Below are 24122 nucleotides of genomic sequence, written 5' to 3'. Positions count from 1 at the left end.
CAGACAGGCAGGCCTATTGGAGGTCTCTCTCCAAAAATACCTGGCGGTTTGATTTCATGGGTTTGTCTTCTTGCAACCTGGAGTTCAGGGATTTCACGCAAAGTTGAACTTTAATTCCAGAAATACGGCTCTGAGGAAATAGCTTAAGAAATCACTTCAACGAGTTTTAATACCAAGCCATCCAGTGGCACTGAGCGAAGTCTCCTCTGAGTCGCCCCGCACTTTACGCTTTCATATATTGCAACTATCAATATGTCTGCCTGTAAGAGGCGGACTCCCTTTTAATTACACCTTCATATTTACTATTGTGGGCTTGGGGGACAGATCATCAGATCCATCGCAAGGATGCATGAAGCAAGACAAATGGCCCAACAGGGCGCTCCTTTAGAAGGAGCGTGCAAAATTTAGTGTATAAACCTCGCCATCTCTATTTGGACGATTCAGAAGATATAAAATACCCCCCCCATTTATGTCCTACTTATCACCTACGGTTGACTTCGCCAATGGCTATCAACTCTGGCTGCGTCACAGAATCACTGGGGAGCCTCTGATTTATTTGGTCTGGGATCTGGCTGGGCATCTGTACTTTTAAAAAGCTCCCCAAGTGATTCTAATCGCACACAACCACTGATTTAGATAAAACTACCAAATAACTGGGTCCTAACAGTTAGATTATTATTGTACAAAGCTAATTGTTTTACTAATTGAACTGCGTTTTATATTATCCAATTAAAATTTATTTTTTTTCCTCTCTCTTAAAATACCAAACTAATTAAGTTGCTTTCCTAATTGGTCTTTCAATTGAATTTTTTTAAACCATACAAATGAATAATCCTCTCAATGTAAAAAGATTATTCACTCAATTTTTAAGTTTCCTTCCCTTACCCTTGTTTGTCAACAAGCTGAATACGTGCACGCTAATGCCTCTCTCTTCGAGGGAGCATGAGCGATCTTTGAATGTAACCGGGTCATTTTGGGTATTGTGTTATCAGACTCTGGATCCAGTGAAAATTGTCCATTTTTGCAGGTTCCTAATACACATGGATCAGTAGGGGAAGGGGCAGCAATGCTTTACTGCTGGTGGGAAGCACCTGGGAACCACCAAGAGGGGGTGGAAGCCTAAGCTCCTCCCTCAGCCTCCCCTGATGCTGTTCAAAGGAGAGGGGGCACCTCCCTTCCCTGGGGTGGGGCCAGGAAGTCCAGGCTCCCCTGTGGGCCTTCTGACAGCACCCCGCGGGGCCTGGGAGGGGTGCCTCTTTATTCCTGGGTAAGGAATAAAGGTCTAGGCCAGTGGTCGGCAAACTCATTAGTCAACAGAGCCAAATATCAACAGTACGATTGAAATTTCTTTTGAGAGCCAAATTTTTTAAACTTAAACTATATAGGTAGGTACACTGTTATTAACTTAATTAGGGTCCTCCGAAGGCTTAGGAAGAGCCACACTCAAGGGGCCAAAGAGCCACATGTGGCTCGCGAGCCGCGGTTTGCCGACCACTGGTCTAGGCTCTCCACTAGGCCCTAGCTGACTGCAATTGGGGGGCCGGCAATTTCCACCCCCTGGTGTTTTTCTGGAGAAGAGGATTTACTGACAAAAAGGTTTCTGTTCTGCGAGGCTGCCCATTTCCTGGTCCTTTGGCAAGCGAGAGCGAGCTTTTCTTGCCTGTGTCTATTGGTGTTTCTGTGTCGGGGCTTTGCCAGCTCCCAGTCCAGGGTATGGAGGAGGCCAAAGGAAACCTAGGGAGCTTCCGGGCATATTGCTTCATGGGTGTGCCCTGGGGTCCCTAGCTGTCCACCTTCTCTCCACCTGTCAGTCTTCCTACATAACACAGTGTGTTTTATACTGTAACATCCATTGTTTTTAGCTACCTTTAGGGAGAAGGAAAGGGAGAAATGCATCCATCTCGTCTTGTCCAGAACAGCAAGTTCCCACTCTCCCTTCCAGATGACGTGTGCAAATGGTTAAGGAAAGCAGCTTTTCCCTTAGGGAGCTCCCAGGACAGCCAAGGAGCCAGGAGGCACACACCACAGGAGTGGACGACACAAGCCTTGTGTGGGGAGAGGGGGCTGCAAGTTTTCCCTCTTTAAAATACTGATGACTCTCACCCTAGCTGGTATGGCTCAACAGATAGAGCATTGGCCTGCAGACTGAAAGGTCCCGGGTTCAGTTCCAGTCAGGGGCACATGCCCAGGTTGCGGGCTTGATCCCCAGTGGGGGGCGTCCAGGAGGCAGCCGATCGGTGATTTTCTCTCATCATTGATGTTTCTATTTCTCTCTCCCTCTCCCTTCCTCTCTGAAATCAATAAAAATATATTTAAAAAAATAAAATACTGACAACTCTCAAATGTGAATGTCAGGCTTAGACCTTTCTCTGGGCCTCCAGACGGGTAGACAGACAGGGGCCCCCTGGAGCGCCCATGGGACCACCCCTCTGGCCTGGCCAAATGAAACTCACCTCCTTGCCCTCCACACTCCCTGTCTCAAGGCCCTATTTCAATGAAGGGCCACCAGTTACACTGTCTCCCAAGCCCAAAGAGTTCTCTTCAATCCCCCACTCACCCATCCTCAATTGGGCGGCAGCACAGGGCAGGCAGGGTACAGGCTCTGGGCCACCCTGCCTGGGCCCAAATCTGGGCACTGCCACTCGATGCCCGTGGGTAAATCTGATCCGTGCTCCGTGCATCAGATTCTTCACCGTAAATGGGGTTAATAATATTACCCACCTCCTAGGGAAGATGAAAACATTACCTACATAAACGCATGTAGAACAGGAAACTAGTGCCTGGCGCACAGAAAATCTTTTTGAAAAGTTAACTTTAAGAGTAATGCAATACGGCTTGACTCTTTTATCTCTGGTGCCATTGTTTCCATTGAGATGATTCTGAGACCCCCTGAAATGGTATTTATTTCACCAGCCTCTTCCCACTTCCGGCCATACTTTGTAATGCTGTCAGAATTAGCTTCCTAAGAAATAAACCTCACCATGCCACCTAAAATCTGTTGGTCGGGCCAGTCAGTGTGGCTCAGTGGTTGAGTGTCAACCCATGACATGAACCAAGAGGTCCCCAGTTCGATTCCCAGTCAGAGCACATGCCCGGGTTTTGGGCTTGATCTCCAGTAAGGGGTGTGTAGGAGGCAGCCGATCCATCGATGTTTCTCTCTCTCTCTATTCCTTCCCCTTCCCCTCTCTCTCTAAAAAATCAGTAAAAACATATTTAAAAAAAATTCTGTATTGCCCAAAACAGCAATTCACACATCCCTTTAAGAATCTGAAAAAAGGCTACAGGTGCTCAAGCGTAGAAACATGCACCAGTGTTTGCATGGACACATGAACCCCTGAAACTTCCTCAGTAGACTCACCTGGGGAGCTATAAAACATGCTGATGCTTAGGCCTACCTGCAGAGATTTGATTTCATGGGCCTGGGGTGTGGCCTGGGTATCAGAATAAAAACAAAACAAAACACCCCAGGCTAGTCCAATGTGCAGCCAAGGTTTGAGGACCTATGAGTTAGAAGCTACTAACATTTTTGAAGTGGGTTTTAAAAGTGGAAACTAAATCATATCAAATTCAAATCTCCAAACAATCCAGTTAGCAGGGAAAGCAGCACATTTTCCCTGGCCCACCTGAGACTGTGGTACCTTTTCCTACATGTTCCTCCTCGGAGACGAAGGGCTGCAATTAAGAGAGAAACAGCTGTGCAAATGGAAGTACAATGTGGCAGCTGTCTTCAAGAGGCTGCTTTTCCCCTTTCTCTGACAGAAATGAAGCACATTTCTGTTTTCTTTTTCCTTTTCTGTATCCCAAGGGACCATGCTGGAGAGCCCTTGCCCTGCGGGGCGTGACCAGGACAGAAGCTAGTCTTGATGAGGCAGCGTCCTACAGGATCCCAGGGCCCACAGGCCACTTGTTCTCAAAAGGTTAAGATGAAATATTTTAGAAAGCAATTATTATGCTCAGAAAGACTTACGCAAATAAACGAAGGAAACGGGAGAGAGAAAAAGAGTGTTTTGTAGGCAACTCAGCTAGAAGGCTCCCTTGGGCTCTGGTGTGCAAAAAACCTGCCCTGGAGTCCTGCCCCAGTGGCTAACATCTGAGAACTGGTTTCTTCACTGATAAAAGGATATTTAACTTCCTGCACAGGATTCTTATAAAGATGGAGCGATCGTATATTTAAGCCAGCTAAAGCCTGGTATTGGGCATGCGACAAATACTACTCTTGTTATTTTTCCCCCCTCCTCTTCAGATAGGATTTGACTCATGTGCTGCTTGTCATGGAAGTGAGGCAGCAGTAGGAGGTCACTGCCAGGGCTGTGGTTCGTAGGGCTCCGTTCCCTATGCGCTTTGTAGCCTTGGGCGGATGCTGTATCTTTCTGAGGGACAGTTTCCTCTTGAGAGAGAGGTGCCTGTAATGTGCACCCACGTGGCCGCCACAGGCCTGTGCTATGAGGCCTGTGGGCAGAGACGGTGTGGTGCACGCACTATTCTATTGCTACTGTGGGCAAACGCACAGCGTGCCATAGGTGCTCAAAAGTGTTTACTGCATAAAAGGGGCTCTGTCTTGGCTTAGTGACATCTATTTCTGCACATCCAGAGATCTTTTTTTTTTTTTTTCCGTCCGTGGGGGTGGGGTGGGGTGGGAAGCTTAATCCTCACCTGAGGATATTTTTTCCATTGATTTTTAGAGAGTGGAAGGGAGGGGGAGACATAGAAATATCAATGAGATAGAGACACATGGCTGGGTTCACACACACACACACACACACACACACACACACACACACCAACCACAGCCAGGGATAGAGCCTGCAACTGAGGTTCTTGCCCCTGACCGGAATTGAACCTGGGACCCTTCAGTCTGCAGGCCGATGCTCTATCCACTGTGCCAAACCGCCCAGGGCCGCAGAGGTCTTTTTATGTCCATGCCTCCATTTAGGGCTTTGTTTTAAAAGGACCTTGTTTCTAGGAAATCTGACCTCTGGATAAATATGGTGGTGTCATACTAATTTTCTTATACCTCAGCTTTTAAAAAGGCTTTGTGTTTCTTTAATAAGATAGCTTCTTCTTTTTTTTTTAAAAATATATTTCATTGATTTTTTACAGAGAGGAAGGGAGAGAGATAGAGAGTCAGAAACATCGATGAGAGAGAAACATCGATCAGCTGCCTCCTGCACATCCCCCACTGGGGATATGCCCGCAACCCAGGCACATGCCCTTGACCGGAATCGAACCCGGGACCCTTCAGTCCGCAGGCCGACGCTCTATCCACTGAGCCAAACCGGTTTCAGCAAGATAGCTTCTTAAAGGGGTCATAATTTAGCTCTAACATTTGTTCCTTTCAGACACTGGTTTGGTACAGCTTTTACATTTATAATTGAATTTCCAAGTACAGTACGGATGAAAATGGACTCTACCTCCTACCAGGAAGTGCTGACTTCTGACATTATAAATCAGTTTGCTTAGGACTGTTTAACATAAACTGTGGTCTCTAAACTGGTACGACAAAAGGCATTTACTTCTACACATGTCAGGAAAACAATCAATTGCTTAGCTCTGGGATTCTCACTTCTTTCTCTCTTACCGAGAGAGAGAGAGAGAGAGAGAGAGAGAGAGAGAGAGAGAGAGAGAGAGAGAGAGAAACAAGAAAAAGAGAACATGGCTAGACATTTTTCTTAGAAGTATTTAAACCCACATGGATCACTCAAATCCAATAATGAAATCGAATGCTTAATAAAAAATTAGAAGGAGAGTGGGAAGAGTGTCTCATTGCCAAAGCCATCAGAGCAAGAAGAAATTCTTCAAAAATTAAACCAAAACCTTAACATCTGCATCTTTAAAAATTATAGAGTCGGCACTTCCCCCCCTCAGAACAGGGGCTTCCGAATATCTAACGTTGGTAAGCGGCTCTCTTTGTTCTAACAGGCAAACATATGAAGGTTTGCCCCAGGTGTTCAAAACAACACAGCTTCCGGGACTTGCTGAGGATCAATTAGGAAGGTAAATTTATCACCTAAGCAAATAAATAAATAAACCCGAGTGCCACTCGGCGTCTGACATTAAGGGGTTATCTCCTTTCCATTAAAGAGGACTAATAAATACAGTTTAAAGGCTCCAGGGAGGAGGGAGGGGAGAGGGCTGGCGCACACCAGCTCAGGCAGGCAGTGCCAGACATCAGCTGACTGCTGCCCCCGAGATTACCATGGAAACACCTTCTCCCGCGACTGGGCCATGAGGGCAGGGTGCCTTAGAAATGGTGATGGGGAGCAGAGCTGGCGGCCCGGGGATTTCAGTAGGGTTCACCCCTGGACACATTACAAGGGAAATCCATCTTCCAAACGAAACACTATCTTTCTAGCAAGTCACGTCAGGTAGAGTAATAAAGCCTGAAGCCCGGCATAATTACAGTCCATTCACTGCTACAACACAGTCACATGGGTTCAGATAAGCGTCTCTGTTCTCTCCCCAGCTTGCCTGGTGTTCTCCACAGAACGGAAGGATGTGTTTGTGTAATTAACTCGCGGCTTCCTTGGCCATTGAGCCCGGGCTGATAAAAAAGGGACTATATCGAACAGCATTCCTGGGCAGAGCCAACCCATCGGGCACAGCTCTCCAACAAAAGGGCAAGGCGGGTTCCGGCTGAGGTCAGGTTAAATGCTTCAGTTTATGCCATTTCACTCGGAACCAGTGAACAGATTTCATGTTTACGCAAATTAAACTCAATCTTGGCAACCAGCTCCCCGGGTGCTGGCAGGGGTGAGCCCGTGTCCACACGGCTCCCGTGGCAGAAACGCGCGGATTCAAGCAGTGTGCGCCGGCCGCGGGGTGAGACCTTCCTCGCCAATCTACCGTGATTTCCAGGGTGATTCCCAGAGTCAAAGGGGTGGCGACCCCAGTTTTGTACACAATATTGCTAGATGCGTGTTTTCCTGCCTGCCTTTGTTCTCCATATCAAGCCGAAGCAACCACAGTCTCCCTCCCAGCCCCGCAAATCCTTCCAATTCTTATCCCACTAACCCCTAAAGGTAAACATTTTGATGTTTCTGGACAACTGTATTGGAATTAATGCTTTAATCTGATATCACAGCTCACACATATAATGTAGACAGTGACTCAGGGGGACAACACTAACGACAATGACACAGATTCCAGCCGGCAGAAGCCCTACCCATAACCAGGCAGTATTTGCACATAGGAAGTCTCTCTGTGGCCAATAAGGGGCCACCTATAACCTGAATGCTTCATTCTCAGGTTGTTGTTGACAATTATCTGACTAGACCATCTGCAAGAACAATGTTGACTGACAATACTCTCCAAAACCTAGTGTGACTTCCCATTTTTATCTTTCCTGTGAAGAGTGACTGGAATCATTGTTAAATGATACACTGATAGAATACTTTTGCTAATGGGAAGGGGGGGGGAAAGGTGCCCAGTTTTTCTTTTAGTTATATTTTGCTTAGTTTTACAGAAAGATCAGCCTTTATCTCCTGAGCACAAAAGCCAGGCGCTGACAGAGTGTGGAGAGCTATGCTTTTAGTTAAAGATGAGCTGAGATACCAGCGGGTGCTGAGTTATACAGTTTAGGGTCATAGAAAAATACATTCCGCCACCATATACCTGTCAGAACGGCTACGTTTTTACAAAAACTGAGAATACCAGTAACAATGAGGATGTGGAGCAACAGGAACTCTCATTAGCTGCTGGTGGGAGTGCAAAATGCCACGGTCTCTTGGGCAGACGATTTGGCAGTTCTTATAAAGCCAAACTTAGTGTGAGCTCGCAACCTAGCAATTTTGCTCATAGCTACGTACCCAAATGATTTGAAAACGTGTGTCCATACAAAAACCTGCATGGGAATGCTTATAGTTGCTTTATTCAGAATTGCCAAACACTGGGAGATGTCCTTCAATAGGCAGATGGACAGACTACGGTATATCCACACAACAGAGTATTACTCAGTGAAGAAAAACAAACGAGGCATCAAGTCATGGAAAGACACGAAAGAACCTCAAATACCTATTGCTAAGTGACAGAAGCCAGTCTGCAAAGGCCATATGCTGTGGGAGTACAATTATAAGACATCCCAGAAAACGCACAACTAGAGAGAGTAACATGCTCAGTGGTGGTCACGAGTCCAGGCGCGAGAGAATGGTTGTACAAATTTATAAGAACTATCATAGGCAGACTTTCCTCTCTAGCTACCTCAGGACTGACTATCATTATGGATGACTACAGGGGCCAGGGATTGAACCTGCAACCCAGGCACATGCCCTGGACCAGGAATGGAACCTGTAACCCTTCGGTCCATGGGCCGATGCTCTCACCACTCAGTGCAACACTGTTCAGGGCTGAATTTTGTTTTTTAAAAAGAGGTGAACAAAAGACATTCTTTGAACAATTGAGGAAATGTGAGTTGTGTTGGATATTAAATATTATGGAAATAATCATTTTTTAGATATGAAAAGAGTACCGTGGCAATGAAGGAGAATGCCCTTATTCTTAGGAGAATGCACAGAGGGCCATTTTAGTGGCAAAATGTCATGAGAAAGAGAAAACAAATATGGCAAAAAAAAAAAAAACACACCCCAAACACTTATAAGCTGCAGGGACAGGAGTAGCAGTGAACTCCGAGGGGGTAGAAAGTTCCCCAGGCAGGAAAGACACCTCTATCAAAGAGTCCCTTCATTCCTTCACTTTCTCACTGAAGTAGAAACCATTCTTCTAAAGCTGACACCCTGTTGGTTTTTTATAAGTGAGGAATGGGTCGTGTCTGTTTCTACTACACAAGGTCTAGAATAAAACATATCATCGATTTTAGAATTTTTAATGTTTGGCATGGAGGAGACCAAGGAGTACGGCAGTGGTTCTCAACCTTCTGGCCCTTTAAATACAGTCCCTCATGTTGCGACTTCATAACTGTAATGTTGCTACTGTTATGAATCGTAATGTAAATATCTGATATGCAGGATGGTCTTAGGCGACCCCGGTGAAAGGGTTGTTCGACTGCCAAAGGGGTCGCAACCCATAGGTTGAGAACCGCTGGAGTATGGTTACTGCTCCTGTAGAACAACAAATGACAAGCAGAGACCTTTCAACATAGGATTAGCAAATGGCGGCCTGTGGGCTGAGTGTCGCCCCAGACACACTTTGTTTGGTTTGCATGCCTTTTAATAATCAGGGGATTTTTCAGGAAATAGGTGAGTCAAAGATCTGGCACACTGGACACAGGAACAGCCACAACGATGCTAGTTGCATGCACATACATGTACCATAAGTTGCTACACATGTAGCACTTTTTAAGTCCTGCTTGAGAGAGACTGGGCTTCTGGCAATTGGAAGGGGGGTAGGTGGGCAGACTCCAAGGACTCCAGGATGCCTGATGAACTTGGCCTATTTGAAGCTCTTCTCTCCCACTGATCCTTTCCCCACTGGGAAAACCTAATGACCCACCCCAGTACTCAGCATGATTTGTGACCCAGGTCCAAATGGGACTTGGGACTAAGGACAATAGTCAAAAACTGCAGAGGGAAGAGATCAATTGTACTCAAAAGGAACTGTACTAATTGCCCATGCTATATATGGTATACTAGGAAAAGTCAGGGAAGGCTATGCATAGAATTGCAAGTACTTGACAAGGAACTAAAATACCAATTTGGCTCATGCAGAATTGGTTGCTATGGTGAGGCCTGATCTGAGACACTGTGTTCAATATGTTAGTGTAGGACGAACTCTAATGGGGTGCTGGGCTGGCTGATTTAGACCTGAGCCTAGTGCTGGCCATGCTGCAAAGAAAAGTAACTGACAGTAAAAAGACACACACACACACACACACACACACACACACACACACAGAGGCAGAGACGGAAAGAATGGCCGAAACTTCGACTACCTAAGCCTTCATGCTGCCGAGGGCCGCAGGGTAGCACAGTCCCTGAGAACTGCTCTGAAGCCCGGGTGGTGGTGTGTCCTGGGTCGCGCTCAGGCTCCTCCCCCTTACTGCCACCTGTGACCTTACTGGAACCACAGCGGAGGGTTCCTTATGACCGTTTATGGTCATCATCTGTTCCCGGGAGCCAAGGAGAAGCAGAGCACGAGAGGAGTGGAGCGAGGCACTTAGCTCTCTGCTTCTATCGATTACTCTTATTTCTGAAAACTTTCTTAGCTGCTTCTGAAACATGGTGCTCTCAGTTCTTTTCTTTCCTAGAATAATCCATAACCAGATGGAACTGAAGAAACATGAGGGCTTGTTTAGCACATTAAGAGAGAGTTGAGCCTGGCCGGCGGGGCTCAGTGGTTGAGCATCGACCTATGAACTAGGAGATCACAGTTCAATTCCCATTCAGGACACATGCCCAGGTTGCAGGCTTGATCCCATGTGGGGCGTGCAGGAGGCAGCCAATCAATGATTATCTCTCTCTGTCCCTCTCCCTTTCCCTCTGAAATCAATAAAAATATATTTTTAAAAAAGCGTTGAGAAAATGGAGGGCCATAGAGAAGAGATTTCCTTTTTATTTCATTCCCATCAGCAATTCTCTCTTTCCTACCATTTAATGGATGGATGTTCTTGAATAATCTTCCCCCTTCCTCCCTCTAGGCCAGTGGTTCTCAACCTTCCTAATGCTGTGACCCTTCAATATAGTTCCTCAAGTAGTGGTGACCCCCAACCATAAAGTTATTTTCATTGCTACTTCATAACTGTAATTTTGCTACTGTTTTGAATCGTAATGTAAATATCTGATCTGCAGAATGTATTTTCGTTGTTACAAATTGAACATAATTAAAGCATAGTGATTAATCACAAAAACAATATGTAATTATATATGTGTTTTCCGATGGTCTTAGGCGACCCCTGTGAAAGGGTTGTTCGACCCCCAGAGGGGTCGCGACCCACAGGTTGGCAACCCACAGGTTGTGAACCGCTGCTCTAGACTCATAATTTCAGCCTCCAGCTGTACACACATCTGCTTTTAAATTTTTATCGTAAGTGCTGAATTCTTCCCCTCCCTACAACATGAGACCTTCGATTACCTATGAAATGCATACCTGTGAGTTTCACGACACCTGAAACTCAATATGGTTAACATGAAAATCGTTTTCCTTTATCTCCTCTCAGCGGCTTCATCACTATGATCAGCATTATCATTTCTAAGGGTTCCCTGTCTTAAACCGTGTTTTTAATTTCAAAATATTTCAATCATACAAAAGGTGTAAAGAATAAAATAACATATATCCACATCCCTATTATCCGGACTTAATATGCTGCCACATGTGCTTTGGACTTTAAAACATTTTTACCAACCCAGGTGGCAGTCCCCTATCCCATTCGACTTGCTCCCTCCTAGCCACTACCCTGAAGCTGGCTCCTCCCAGAGCACACCCTGGGACAAAGGCTGATGGGCACACAGAGTCCTCTGTGCATGAGGCAAAGTGGGTCTGGCAGCACAGCCTTTGACAAAGATGTTGGCTGCTGGAAGTTAGGCCGGTATGCCCGAAAATAAGGGGGCACAAGGGGACATGGGCTGAGTACTGAGAGCCCCTGTGACTGTGTGCATCCATCCTGCTGACACTGTTTAACCTTTAACACAATTGTTAAACATCATTCATTTCGATGACACTGGGAACATGAATTGTGATAATGTGAAAAGGGGAACCGTGAATATAAATATACACCAGTCGACATAAAAAAGGAAGGTAGGTTGGGAAAATAACTTCAGGTCAAAGAGTTGTTTAGCTACTGAATTTATATTCTGTGCCAGAGTGATCTCCACTTAACAGAAAATAAGAAAAAGAAATAAAATGCATACCGCAATTTATGTTTGCTTGGTTCCACACTTCATTAGACTTAGGCAAAATCTGATCTGACCCCCTTATCTCCCTTCACCTCCTACTTTAAGACGGCAGGGTTATTAGGCTTCAACTGTGACTGGTATATAAGATTATAAGTCTTTGCTAAGAATATATGCAATCAAGAATGTCTTAGAAGAGCATTTTCTTAGCTGCAATCCATTAGCCTTCTCCTGAAAGGGAGAAAGGTGTGTGTGTGTGTGTGTGTGTGTGTGTGTGTGTGTGTGTGTGTGAGAGAGAGAGAGAGAGAGAGAGAGAGAGAGAGAGGTGCGCATAATGCAGACAAATCTCAACCTGGGCAATAATTTCGGCAATCGTCCGCAGTGATGTTCTACATCATTTAGCAAAACCAGGAATGATTTGCTTTCTCTGTACCTCACAACCAATGAGACTCCTGATTTAACAAAATACAGCTACAAAACAACGTCCTTCCTACTCCCTTTTTGCAGAGACCAAAAGGATTTAAAAGACTCTTTAATAATATTCCTCATACAGTCTACCATGGGACCGGCACAGACCTCCCTCATTAAGAACTAACAGACAGAGAAAATCACCTTTCACATGAAGAGATCTGGGGTCTGGTAGGATCTTTCTGAAGAATTAGACCAAACAGTCACTTGTTAAGCAGACCTCAGACAGTAGGGGGAAAAAATGAAAAAGAAATCTCGTATTGAAATTCAAAGAGACACCTACCAAATTTCTCATTTCAAATAAGGAGCTGATTCCAGAATCTGGAAAGCCCGCGGAGACAGTGAGCCACCGAGTGGGTTTAGATCAGAGGTAAAATATATTGGTGGAAAGAACTTCTGGGAGCAGCATACATTTTACATTTAAAAGAGAGGTAATGCTTTCATAAAGTAATTCCCTACCGTTCCTCTACCTGATTCCATTTCCAAATGGAAAAACACGCCTTATGAAAATAAATAAGAAAATATATTAGGTGTCACCACATCGAAGCAATGAGCAGGATTAGGCATAGAGAAAGAACAAGCCTTATGAAAATAAATGAGAAAACATATTGTGTATCACAACAGTGAAGCCGTGAGTAGAATGAAGACCAGAGAAAGATCACACAGAATGCAGAGTCTTTACGCTTAAAAACAAACAAAAAAAAGCTTTCGTTAATCTACTGGAAGCCTTGGATCCCCCTGAGAGAAAATTGAACATCTGTATAAAACGTAAGATGGGCATAACATTCAAGGGTTCACAGGCTTCCTAAAGCCCCGAAGGTTTCAGTGACCAAGACTGTCAGCCCACAAGTGGCTCCCGAACCCCAGGCTGGTACTCCTTTGCTTGGAGAGAAGCGGAGAACACTCACGTTGTACAGAGGGATGGTCTTCATCACCTTGTACTGCTTCGTGGGGTCCATCTTATACAGGTGACGATCAGTGACAAAAATGGCGCGGTCTTCCACCTTACTGAACCGATTGACCTGTAAGAAAACCAACCAACAATTTTATCATCTCATGAAGCATGAGATGACGAATGATCTGCGAGGAAAACGTCGAGGGGCAGAGGTGGCTGCCTGTGGAGACGCAGCCTTTAACAGACGGCCACTCCACTGGACGTAGCGGAGATGCAGAAGCAGGAGCAGTGTCCAGGTTTATGGAATTTTACAATTTAAACTCCATGATTTTACAACTTAATGGGAAAAAAACAAACAAAAAAAGACACCCCATAATGATTAAAAGTCTGAAACCATGTAACCCAGACACTATAAAGAAAATGAAAAGATAACCCACCTAGGAGAAAATGTGTACAAATCACATACCGGATAAGGGACTCGTATTTAAAACATATAAAGAATAAGATGTATATTGTATTTAGAATACAGAACTCAATAATAAAAGGACAAAACAAACAAACAATGAAAAATGGGTTTTTAATTGTGAATACACATTTCTCCAGAGAAGACATACAAATAGCCAATAAGCTCATGAACACATGCCTGATACCACCAGCCACCAGGAAATGTCAATCGGAACCACAGTGAGATGCCACTTCATGGCCATTGGGATGATGACAATAAAGAGGACGGACAGTACAAGTGCTGGTCAGGAATGTGGAGACACTGGAGCCCTCACCACCATTGGCGGGAATATAAAGTGATGCGGTCACTTTGGAAAACAGTCTGGCAGTTCCTAAGCCAGATAAACAGAGAATTACCATATGACCCAGAAATTTCACTCTTAGGGGTATATATCATGGGAATTGACAATATAATCACATAAAAACTTGTGCCTGAATATTCACAGCAGCATTTATCATAATAGCCGAAAAAGTAGAGACAACCCAATATCACCCAACTGACACTGGACTGGATAAATGTGATATATTCACATAATGGAATATAAATTGGCAATAGAAAGTGAACTACTGATACATGCTATAACATGGATGAACCTTAAAAACATGTTATGTAAGCCAGCCACAAAGTACCACATACTGTATGATTCCATTTATATGAAATGTCCAGAAGCAGCAAATGGATAGAAACGGGATGTAGATCAGTAGTTACATAGGGCTGGGGGAGATGAGAGGTTCGGAGGGATGACGGCTAAGGAGTGTGGGCTTTCTTTTTGGGGTAATAAAAACGTTCAAAAATTGATTGTGGTAATGGAGACCCAACTCTGTGAATATACTAATAACTATTGGATTGTGTGATTTAAAATGGTGCATAGGATGCTGTATGAATTATATCTCAATGAAGCTGTAAAAGAAAAAGGTAACCCCTATTGAAACCATTCTGCCCCTTTTCTAATGCACAGATTAAATTCCTTAGAGTATAATGACAGTATGCCATTAAATATATATGTTCAAAAAGGGACAGTGCCTGCTTGCCTAGAGCACAAATAACTGTCTCCTCATTATGACTATCCATAAAAAGAATGGGCCCTATGAGAAGGCAGTACGCGCCCCACGTAGGATTCAAGCGGAAGCTCAGTGGATATCTGATGTGGGTGTGGTAGAGGGGGTTTGTGCTGCAATAGGAAATCTAGGGATTCCCAAGGTCCCCTTTCTTCAGATTCTATGATTCTTTTACCTGACTTCCAAGTTTCCCTATCGCCATTATTCTACTTATTCATTTCTTCCGCTCCTGTGTGATGTTATGTTCTCTCTCTGTGTTTCTGATTTTCTCCTTCCTTTTTCTTTTTATCTATGTGTATTTCAAGATTTTACTTAAGTTTTCATTCCATTATAAAACCTTTTCAATTCCTATAGTGAAAAGCGATCGCTGTTTTTTTTTGTTTTGTTTTTTTTAAAAAATATATTTTATTGATTTTTTACAGAGAGGAAGGGAGAGCGATAGAGAGTTAGAAACATCAATGAGAGAGAAACATCGATCAGCTGCCTCCTACACATCTCCTACTGGGGATGTGCCCGCAACCCAGGTACATGCCCTTGACCAGAATCGAACCTGGGACCTTTCAGTCCACAAGCCGACGCTCTATCCACTGAGCCAAACCGGTTTCGGCGATCGCTGTTTTTTCTGAACTTCTTTCCACAGTTGTAGGAGAAATAGAATATAAATAGAATCAAGAATGAAATTTAAAAATTAACATTGATATAAAGGGCACAAGGTTCTTCTTTTAAAGCAGGATACTTGAGGATAGGAGGAGCACTGTCGTGAGTGCTTTTGCTAATGCAAAACCCTGGACCATCATTACTCTTTGTTCCGCAAGAAAGACCTGAAAGAAGGTTGGCCAATACGTCCAAATACTAACACAATCAAGTTACATCTATCCTTAGTCTGTAGGTTCTCCTTACGAAGTTGAGCTACTCTCTACATCTCTCTATTAAAAGCACAAATCTTTCATTTAATAATTGGAAAGCTTGAAGAATTTCAAGGACAGCTGACTTGTAATTTTTAGACCATGGATGCTCATTATAAGAAATAAACTTGTTAAAATAGCAGTGTAGAGCACTGTGTTTCTTTAAACTTACAGTTGAAGCTATGTTTGGCAAGAGGTTCATGTTACTTATTAACCTTGTGATAATTAATCGAATGACTATAACCCACTAATCTAGGTCTAATGAATTCAGCCAATATGAGAGATTATACAGATGGTTTTAAATTGGAAGTATATAAAAAAAAGCTGCTTTCCTTGTAAAACTGCTACAGATATTATAAAAATAGTTATAAAAAGACTAACAAGTTCACTTCAAAACAAAGTAAAAAATCTTACATAAAACTGTATGATTTCTTTTTTAATGAAGGTCAAGAAACAGCAAAACGGATGTATGGTAAAGGAGATGAGAACAGTGGCTGCCTCTGGTGGGGTTGGGACACGGCTGGGAAGGGGCATGAGGAGCTTTTTAGGGTGATGGAAACGCTCTGTATCTCGACAGAGTTTAAATTTACATGGGTGTAGGTACTAGTCCAAACTCACTCACCTGTGCACTGCAGATAATGAGTATTTACCTGTATATAAACTTTCTACTTCAATACAAAGACAAAACAAAACCAACGTAGAATCCCAACTATCCATGACAGATTTTTATTTACTGTCTTCTTATTTCATCAACAGTAAGTTAGCTCCTTGCGGGTCATGATCTTATGGTGCCTTTTGTCTTGTACCTCCTAGCCCTCAACAGAGAAATGGGCAACCTACAGAGTAATACTACATCCCTTCTCATCCCTTGGTTATGAGAGTCCTTTAAATCAGCGGTCGCCAATCGGTGGTCCGTGAGGTCTGAAAGGTTGGCAACCACTGCTTTAAATCCCACAGGGTAACTTCAGGAACTCTCCTTCCCCACATGGGCCAATGGGTGTTGATATGGGAACCGTCAGACGGGAAAACAGGGGGAGAGGCTGCAGCACATGGGAGGTTGCATAATGTAAGGACAAAATCCCCAAGTGCAAAAAAAGCACAGGTGTTCAATAGCGTAATCCCCATTGCTGTTTGGTCCTGCAAGACCGTGACTGCCGCACTGGAAAAGGAACTGAGGGCGGCTTGCTTTTATGTACCTGGGGCTGCGTGCCCCTTTATGAGTAAGCCACCTCTTTAATAAAAAGCTCTCTAACGCTGCAGGCACTATGGAAGCACACAGATTGCTGATTTGAAATTATTCATTCTCCTGGCTGGAATGGTTGGGATTTATTTGTATATTGTCATTTCTCATAAAGCGTTTTTTTTTTTCCCCAATGAGTTTAATTTTTCCCATCAGTCTTTTTTTAAAATTTAAATTCTTTATTGATTAAAGTATTATATATGTCTCCTTTTTCTTCCATTGACCTCTCCCCGGCCGCTCCCACTCCCCAGTGCATGCTCTCATCCCCCTACTGTCTGTGTCCATTGGTTATGCTTATACGCATGTATACAAGTCCTTTGGTTGATCTCTTACCCTCCCCCTCCTCCCACCCTCCCCTGCCTTTCCTCTGAGGTTTGACAGTCTGGTCGATGCTTCTATGTCTCTGGATCTATTTTTGTTCATCAGTTTATGTTGTTCATTATATTCCACAAATGCCATCAGAGTCTTAAGTTTCACGGCCGGCCATCACGACAAGGCCATGCACACAGAGTGCTGGCAGCCAGACGGACTGTCCTGAGCGAGAGGTGCCTACAGAAACGGATCTGTGCCTGTGTTTGCCGTGCGTATGACTTGATAACAGCTACCCTTAAAAAATCTTTAGACTCACAATTTTGTTGTGAGATTGGAACTGAATTAATTTTTCTACATTTGTTAATCCAGTATACAACTCCTATTAACTTTAAAAAATTATACTGGTAAATATTTACTTGAATTAAGTGATTTGATTAATTTTTTTCTTCCCCCAAATTTACAGTGTGCATATTCAAGTACTTTATAAGTTGCTGATGATATACAAAGGAATGACAGAAAGCCCTTGGTTATGGTACAAATCTGAGACTAGTACAGCAGATGGAGATGAGACAGATAAGAAGGTTGTAAGTGAAAATAATTTCATACAATGTATAAAGAAAATAAAATTAGATAATGGCGTTGGGAGGAAATGTACGTGTGTGTGATTCTGTAGAGTGCTACTTTACTAGAGAGTCAGAAATGCTCACATTTGTAGGCACATCTTTTTCTAACAGTCTAATGAAGGGACACTGTATAAATATGCAGTTGGCTACTTGCTGACCAGCAGGTTTTAATTTTAGATTTGGGTAATATTTAAATCAAGGTATTCAGCACTAAAAATTTCTGAGGAACACCCTGGCTGGGTAGCTCAGTTGGTCAGAGCATTGTCTGGATACACTAAGGTTGCAGGTTCAATCCCCTGTCAGGGCACATACACGAATCAAGCAGTGAATGCATAAATAAATGGAACAACAAATCTCTCTCCACCTTTCTCTCTCTAATACCAATAAATTTAAAAAAATAATTTTAATTTCAAAAAAAAAATTCTGAGGAACTACAAGGTCATGTTTCTCAGTGATTAGAAGGAAAAGCAAAGCAAAACAAAACAACAAAAAAGACCACTAAAAACCTTCCACTAAGTAGAATAGAAGGCACAGTTGTGATATATAACCCTCCACCCCTGCTTCCAAGATCTTATTTTTAAGATGCAACAAAGAAGTTAAGAGATTCATTTGAAAACATCTACAGTGTTGGTAGGATACACACCTGAGTAAATTACGACAGGTGGATGGGACACAGAAGATATATTGCCATAGGTAAAAGATAGCAAACTAAAATTCAAGGTTCAGTTTGAATTTTATTCAGTCTTCTCCCTTTCGCCTCATAGCTTTAGTTATCAGTCAATTCTCTAAACATATAGTTTAGTAAGTTCAACATTAAACTTATCACCAAAGTATACTTTTTAGTCTTGACAAAAATGAAGAGCAATAAAGAGTAAAATAGAGCCCAGCTGGTGTGTCTCAGTGGTTATGCACTGACCTATGAACCCAGAGGTCACGGTTTGACTCCCAGTCAGGCTCGATCCCCAGGGTGGGGCGTATAGGAGCCAGCTGATGAGTGATCCTCTCACCACTGATGTTTCTATTTCTCTCCCCCTCTCTCCCTTCCTCTCTGAAATCAATAAAAACATATTTTTAAAAATAGTAAAATAGAGTTTATGTGGTGAAATAGTAACTGCTCTTTGTGGTGCTTATTCACTGCACATGGCAACAGTGTTTGCCATGAAAGCGAACTGGCCCTCGTCAGAGACTTGCAACGAGAGACCGCAGAGCGGGGACATCAGCCTTTTCTAGGTTGTTTTGCACAACACTAGCCTCGTGTGATGCTTTCTGCAAGGAAGGGCTCCAAGTCAAGCTGGATTGAGGAGCAATGCAAACCACAGCCTTCCCTGGGATGCTCATAACTCACGAGTCCATTCAAGGCTCTGAGAATGCTGCACGCAGAGAGCATGTTCAACACTAAACTTGGGCCCTTTCTGAAAACACACTCAGGTTCAGCAGGAACCCATGCTGGAGAACACTCATCATTTGTAGCCATCCTAGAATATGGAGACGAGAGAACATTGAAGATAAAATCTAAATAATAAGCCAGAGTAGTGCTCCTCATCTTTTGCGAATTTGTATTGAAAAATATGAGTGTTGCAAAAAAGTATGAAAAGATGCTTTTGCATAATTTCATGAGGTATGCAAGAGTCACAAACAATAGGCCACCGTGGTCAAGTGGAGAGTGTTGTCCTTTCTGTGCTATGTCCATGAGTTAATCTGGAAACTGACAAACAAAAACCTCAAAGCAGCAATTTTCCTGACAATGTTTAGAAATATTACATTCTTTTTTTTTTACGTAAAAATGTAATTCCTAAAGTGAACAGGTCATAAATCTTTACCTTCTGTCTTAGCAACTCAAATCGTCCTTAAAACATGGATCGAGTGGGAGGGATGTCATGCAACTCAGTGATAGCTTTTAGTGGCATAACTCAGCTAAATCAAAATGGAAAGAAAAACTTAAAAAATATTTTTATTGATTTTAGAGAGAGGAAGGGAGAAGGATAGAGAGACAGAAACATCAGTGAGAGAGAAACATGGTCGGCTGCCTCCTGTACACCTCCTATTGGGGATCGAGCCCACAACCCAGGCTTGTACCCTGACTGGAATGGAACCTTGACCTCATGGTTCATGGGCTGACACTAATCCACTGAGTTACACCAGCTGGGCAAGAAAACCTTATTCTATACATATGTAAATCTATAAATTCAAACTAAATTAAAATAATTATGGCATAGGAACACTAATTTTCTTCCACGTAAATCCATAAAGTAATAGAAAAACTGGATTGCAGACTCAATATTAGATAAGACCTCATCTTATTTCTTCTTTTACCCAAACTAAAATCCTCAACTAAAGAAAAAAATCCCTGTCATCTTGCTTTTGCCTAAACACTTCTAAGGATCTGTTTACAGGTTTAGTCAGCACCACAGGGGGCCAGAGAGAAAGATTCCCTGGAGAGTCAGACTTATTATGAGAGTGAGAGCAGCTATCTGCAGAAGTCTCCCACCTTAAAGGACAGTTTATGACGGTAGTTAATACAAAGTGGCTGCTTCATAAAAAAGTCAAGGCATAAAGAAGAGGGCTTTACTGAAATCAAGTCTAGTTCATCTTGGTACGTCTTTGGGATTAAAAAGATTCTAAAGAGGACATAATCTAATCTATAGTATGAAGAAATATTATTCTGCATTGAACTTAGAAATACAGGAGCATGGCTCAGTGGTTGAGCGTTGACCTATGAACCAGGAGATCACGGTTTGATTCCGGTCAGGGCATTTACCCAGGTTGCGGACTTGATCCCCAGTGTGGCATGTGCAGGAGGCAGCTGATCAATGATTCTCTCTCATCATTGATGTTTCTCTCTCTCTCCCTCTCCCTTCCTCTCTGAAATCAATAAAAATACATTAAAAAAAAATTACAGGAGCGTGGCTAAGAATTTTTCAGTTTTTATCCAGGAGGAGCCAGGGAGAGACATGCCGTTAGACATCCCATTGTCACCCCTGGAGAGAAAGAATCAGAGGCACCAGGCTTTTCCAGAGTAGAGGATGACTGTCAACACCACCCAATGGTCTTTGATCACTTTTCCTGATTACTAATGTGACTTCATAGTTACCATGATTCTAGAGAGGAAGTATCCTATATAAGTAGAAATGAGGACTTTTGGAAATGGCTGGAATGGTACATTCCTTGGTTAAATTTACTGGCATTAGGGCTTATACTTTTTTTGTACGGGTCAATGAAATCGGGTTAGCAAAAGTCATTTCCTGATTGGCTGACCAATCCTAGGTACACTTATAAACTAGGGTTTCTGAATTCAGCTCAGAATTAGACTCAGGACTTTGGTAGCCGCTCTGAGATACCAGCAAACTTTCCTTGGTGATATTTATTTCATTCTAAGTTCAAAGCAGACTGCTTCCTATTTTGTTAAAAGTTTATATTACATTGAATTGAATGTCTGAACGCTAGCAGTTATTTTTTTTTAAACTTCATGAATAGTTCAATCTCCTTCTTCTATTATAGTATTTGGTCAGTCCAACTAAAGATTTATCAAAACCAAAACTTTCGGTTTTGTTGTTTTATCTCCTATTATTTTTATATTCTCTATTTTATTGATTTCTGCTCTAATCTTTAATATTTTATTTTCCTGCTTGCTTTGGGTTAGCTTTTTTTTTTTTTTTTTTTAGCAGTGCCTTAAGGTAGAAGATTAGGCTATTGATATGAGATCTTTCATCTCTTCTATTATAGGCATTACCTTTCCCTCTAAGATGGCTTTCACTGCCTCCCATAAGTTTTGCTATGTTGTATCTTCTTTTCCAAATGTTCTGATTTTCCTGTGACTTCTTTTTTGACCACTGGTTGCTCAGGAGCGTATCACTTAATTTCCACCTATCTGTGCATCCCCTAAATTGATTTATGTTCTTGTTTCCTAATTTTACTCCATTATTGTCAGAGAATATACTTTGTACGATTTCAATCCTTTTAAATTTACTGAGGCTTGTTTTATGACCTACCAACAGTGTTTCTCTAAACTCTTTTATTATTTATTTATTTATTATTTTTTTAAATTAAATCTTTATTGTTCAGATTATTACATTTGTTCCCCTTTTTTCCCCCCCATAACTCCCCTCCTCCCAGTTCCCGCCCCACCCTCCGCCCTCACTCCCCACCCACTGTCCTCATCCATAGGTGCACGATTTTTGTCCAGTCTCTTCCCGCATCCCGCACACCCCTTTCCCCCCCAAGAATAGTCGGTCCATTCCCTTTCTATGTCCCTGATTCTATTATAATCACCAGTTCATTCTGTTCATTAGATTATTTATTCACTTGATTCTTAGATTCACTTGTTGATAGATGCATATTTGTTGTTCATAATTTGTATCTTTACCTTTTTCTTCCTCTTCCTCTTCTTAAAGGATACCTTTCAGCATTTCATATAATCCTGGTTTGGTGGTGATGAACTCCTTTAGCTTTTCCTTATCTGTGAAGCTCTTTATCTGACCTTCAATTCTGAATGATAGCTTTGCTGGATAAAGTAATCTTGGTTGCAGGTTCTTGCTATTCATCACTTTGAATATTTCTTGCCACTCCCTTCTGGCCTGCAAAGTTTCTGTTGAGAAATCAGCTGACAGTCGTATGGGTATTCCCTTGTAGGTAACTGAGTTTCTTTCTCTTGCTGTTTTTAAGATTCTCTCTTTGTCTTTTGCTCTTGGCATTTTAATTATGATGTGTCTTGGTGTGGTCCTCTTTGGATTCCTTTTGTTTGGGGTTCTCCGCGCTTCTTGGACCTGTAAGTCCATTTCTTTCACCAGGTGGGGGAAGTTTTCTGTCATTATTTCTTCAAATAGGTTTTCAATATCTTGCTCTCTCTCATCTTCTGGCACCCCTATAATTCTGATGTTGGTACGCTTGAAGCTGTCCCAGAGGCTCCTTACACTATCCTCGCATTTTTGGATTCTTTTTTCATTTTGCTTTTCCGGTTGAGTGTTTTTTGCTTCCTCGCATTTCAAATCATTGACTTGATTCTTGCACTCCTCTGGTCTGCTGTCAGGAGTCTGTATGGTATTCGTTATTTCAGTCCATGTATGCTTAATTTCTAGTTGGTTCCCCAATATAACATCAAGGGTCTCATTAGTTTTCTTGTAGATCTCATTAAGTTTATCGGCGGCTTCTAAACAGTTCTTGAGAGACCTTAAAAGTGTGGTTCTGAACTCTATATCTTCCATTGACAATTTTGTCCTGTTTCTTTGTCTCCACATTTTGTTATGCTTCCTTGGTGCACACCCTAGTGGTCTTTGTGCGCAGTCTTATAGTTAAACCTTGATTGTTGTAGCTAATACCAGGGAGGGTTTGACCTCCAGGCCAAGTGGCTGTGAGAATCGTTTCTCTAAACTCTTGCTAGTTGTTAATTAACATTTTAAAGTTTCCCACATTTATATAGAAAAATATCATTTCATTATTTTGATCTGAATAACACTGTAATTATGTATTTTTTGAAAATGTGAAACAAAAGACCTCTAAAATCACCTAAACCTGAACCTTTGTTGTGAGGTAACTCTTTGATATTTTCTTAATTCCTCCTGCAAATACTGGTGTATTTATATCAAAAGCTCTCTTGGGGTTAATCTAGGCAATGTTTTTCTTAAGTCCACCCACTTAATTAACATTTTAAAATTTATTTGCATAATTTTGTTTGCATAATTTTACAAAATGTTCTTTTATAGTTATTTCAATTTCCTCTCTCTCTTTTTCTAAACAAATGTTTTTAAAAAACCAACTATGTCCCTTGCCTTCCACATTACAACTTCCACCTGTTCCACTCGCCCAGCTGCTCTCATCTCCAGGTAAATAACAGTCCACACACATCCTGCTCCAGGTGAGCAAATATATCCCTAGCACATAACCTTTCCCGCTCCCTTCCGAATCTCACTATGTCCTTCTCACTTTTCCAAACTACGTTCTTCCTCCCTCTCCCTGGCGTGGCTCAGTGGTTGAGCACTGAGCTATGAACAAGGAGGTCATGGGTCCGATTCCTGGTCAAGGCACATGCCTGCGTTGTGGGCTCAATCCCCAGTGGGGGGTGTGCAGGAGGCAGCTGATCAATGATTCTGTCATCACTGAAGTTTCTATCTCTTTCCTCTCCCTGCCTCTCTGAAATCAATAAAAATTTTTTAAAAAACCCAGCAATAAACATGTATAAAAAAGTACTCAATGACCATTAAATACAGGAAGACTAGTACGTGTTTAAAAGATAGGAATTCAGTAAAGTACAAATCCTTGACCTCTAGGAGGTTCCCCCTCTCCTGTTTTAAGAAGAATGGTTGCTAAAAATATCCACTTCCCTTATGAAGCCGATAGCCT

At 42.5% G+C, this 24122-nt stretch overlaps 1 protein-coding gene across 1 annotated transcript in view; it reads right to left on the bottom strand.

Annotated features, from left to right (window-relative positions):
* The window catches only part of MYO1D (myosin ID), a gene marked incomplete at its 5' end in the record, with an annotated part of 266794 nt that overhangs the window by 83876 nt on the left and 158796 nt on the right, over positions 1–24122 (bottom strand). Inside the window, one exon of the mRNA XM_081110278.1 lies at positions 13157–13270. Within this exon, the coding sequence (XP_080966404.1) occupies positions 13157–13270 (114 nt within the window). The remainder of the gene's footprint in view (positions 1–13156; positions 13271–24122) is intronic.

Source organism: Myotis nattereri, assembly GCF_964212035.1.
Source record: "Myotis nattereri genome assembly, chromosome: 16".
In the NCBI taxonomy this organism is placed as follows: Eukaryota; Metazoa; Chordata; class Mammalia; order Chiroptera; family Vespertilionidae; genus Myotis; species Myotis nattereri.
This window is presented reverse-complemented; position numbering and strand designations above follow the sequence as displayed.